Raw genomic sequence first — 2,671 nt, 5'->3', positions numbered from 1 at the left:
CCCCGGCGGAGGCTGCCACGCGGCGTGTGGTTTATGACCGTGCTACCGAACACAGCCTCCGGTGATGGGAGCAAACCGCCAAGGACACTGCTAGCAAAGCCCGTTACCGAGACATGGTGAGGCAAAGGCCTTGCAAGAGAAAGAGGCGGTGGCCACCGCAGGCAGAGGAGAGGGATAAACGCCGGGGGCCGAGGAGCCATGCTGGGGCCCCACTTTGGCAGCCGGGAGCTGTCAGTGCCCAGGACCACATCCCTCACTTACCACGATGGCGACCCCAGAAAACATGACGGCGGAAACCAGCTGCCAGACCCTGTGTGGGAGGGAAGACAGAGGACCCGGAGTCAGCAGGCTCATACTTCACAAAGCATTCCGGGCTGCCTGCTTGGTCGTGCGTGGGGGGAGGATGAAGGCTGATGACCGAGGCAGCCACAAGCCTCCCGTGGGAGGACTCGGCTCCCCACGCCCCGCCAGCTCCAGCCTCAGCACGCAGACCGGCCTTGCTGGCGAGACAGGGGTGAAACCCCCCTCGCCCAAGCAGAGGAGGTAAGTGATGCTGCCAAGAGGATGGCACAGAGGGGGGTCCCCACAGAACGCACCACCCTGTCACACATGAGACCAGAAGCTCCTCCAGCCCCATGCAGCCCCTGTGGTTCCCAGCACCTGCTGTGGGACACGAGTTTGAGGGCCGCAGGCTGATTTATGGGGTAAGCAAGCAGACCTGGTCTGGCCCTGGGGCCCCTGGGAAGCCCCTTCCGGCAGCGGCCAGAGCTGTCGGGGATGCTGTGGCCGAGGGCCCTCAGGTGACCCAGCTCCAAGATGGCCCAATATTTTACCTGAGCCCCAGCGGTTCCCGGACAGCAAACTTGATTTCATTTCCCAGTACTTGGCTAATCTGAAATTCAAAAGACAGACATATAGTGACTGAGCAGACTCTTCCCCAGCTTTTAGGCAGTATTCACCAGCCCAGGAAAGCACACCTAACCCAGTGGTATGCTAAAGAGAGTTTACCTCTGAGGGCTGGAAGGAGGACGAGGACAAGGGATTCATCTGTCACCCCTCGGTCCCAACACCTGCCGAAGGCTGCCTCGATTTCCATCAGGAGCTGCAGCCTCCACGGCTCCCTTACTGGGCTCCGCCACGTGCAGCCTGGGGCTGGGGCAGGGTCAACATTAACTCTTGTCCCCTCTTACCCTGGCAGGGACTCCCACACACCGCCTGCCCGTCACACCCCGACGGAGCACAGGCAGGACAGGCTCCTGCCGGGGCTCCGGTGTTTCACTGAAACAGGCTGTTCGTCTGCAATTCGGGCCTCTTCCGAGAGGAGGAGGAATTGGCTGACCACCACTGGCTGGTGGCCACGCTGGTGCCGCCCGCCTACGGCACCAGCTCCGAGCTAGCGCACGGGTGTCTCGGCAGTACAATTTCAGGAATGGATTAAAGCAGCTTGAGGGCAAAGCTTGCCCGCTACCAAGAAAAGCCATTTGGGGCGGCTCCTGTGCACCCAGGAGGCTGCACGGCCCGTCACTGCTCAAAGGCAGCATTGCTTGTGCCCACCACCGCCTTCAAGCCTTGCCTTACAGAAGCCCCGCAGAGCCGGGAGCCCTGTTTTTGCCAAAGAGGCTGTAGAAGTCAGATGCTAAAAAAGACCCCACACCACCTCGGTTTGCCCAGGCAGGTCTCTTTGCTATTGTTACTGCACGTGTGCTTCCCTCTCCCCTGCCCTCACCTTTGAGCGATGAACCTCGCCGTCGTCATCCTCCCCGCCGACCCCCAGGATCTTGCGCGTCTTCAGCCGGCTCACCAGGTCGGTCTGGCTGTGCTTCTTCATCAGCGGCGGGGGCTGCTTGGCCGAAGCGGCTCCACCGTCACATGAAATTTCACAAGGCTCAGGGAAAAAAACCCCAAAAAACAAACAAAAAAACCACCCAAAAACCAAACAGCCACCACCACAAAATCTTCCTGTTAGGCCAGCAGACGGCTCCTCATCGTCCCAGGGCAGGGAGCCCTGGCAGCGGGGCCGGCCCCGGCTACGGGCGGCTCATCTCAGGGTGGTCCTGCTCCACCGTCACATGAAATTTCACAAGGCTCAGGGAAAAAAACCCCAAAAAACAAACAAAAAAACCACCCAAAAACCAAACAGCCACCACCACAAAATCTTCCTGTTAGGCCAGCAGACGGCTCCTCATCGTCCCAGGGCAGGGAGCCCTGGCAGCGGGGCCGGCCCCGGCTACGGGCGGCTCATCTCAGGGTGGTCCTGCCGTCACCGGGGTCTGCTGGGGGGGAAACGAAAATCAGAGCAGTGTGGCTTTAGTGTGGGCATTTAGCTGCAAGTGCTTTTGACCCACAAACCATAGTCTGGCCTATCCCAGGATGAGGCAATGCCCAGCAGTACCCCTTTGCTTTTTCCCAGATTAGAGGAATTAAAGTCATTAAGTGATGCTTTGCCTTTTGTCTTTCCCCATGCTGTACATCACACCCTTCAGCTGCCATTTCAGGCCAAATACCACACAAGTCTCAGGTATTTATTTGTGTCCCGCCCGGGATGCTGCAGCCCCCACGTTGTGCCAGAACATACCAGCCCCTGAACAACAAGAGTCCAGATGCAAGAATTTCCTTGAGGATACGTTGCTTTCTGGGAAATGGGCGATGATGGCAACTAGAAACTACAAAT

The 2,671-nt window shown here is 58.8% G+C and overlaps 1 protein-coding gene across 1 annotated transcript in view; it reads right to left on the bottom strand.

Annotated features, from left to right (window-relative positions):
- Positions 1 to 1,843, bottom strand: part of TP53I11 (tumor protein p53 inducible protein 11) — a gene marked incomplete at both ends in the record, with an annotated part of 2,226 nt that extends 383 nt beyond the window's left edge. The window contains 3 exons of the mRNA XM_010294677.1: positions 262 to 310; positions 834 to 892; positions 1,727 to 1,843. Of these exons, the coding sequence (XP_010292979.1) occupies positions 262 to 310; positions 834 to 892; positions 1,727 to 1,843 (225 nt within the window). The remainder of the gene's footprint in view (positions 1 to 261; positions 311 to 833; positions 893 to 1,726) is intronic.
- Positions 1,844 to 2,671: the final 828 nt, after the last annotated feature.

This window comes from Phaethon lepturus, unplaced genomic scaffold (genome assembly GCF_000687285.1).
Source record: "Phaethon lepturus isolate BGI_N335 unplaced genomic scaffold, ASM68728v1 scaffold1129, whole genome shotgun sequence".
Lineage (NCBI taxonomy): Eukaryota > Metazoa > Chordata > Aves > Phaethontiformes > Phaethontidae > Phaethon > Phaethon lepturus.
This window is presented reverse-complemented; position numbering and strand designations above follow the sequence as displayed.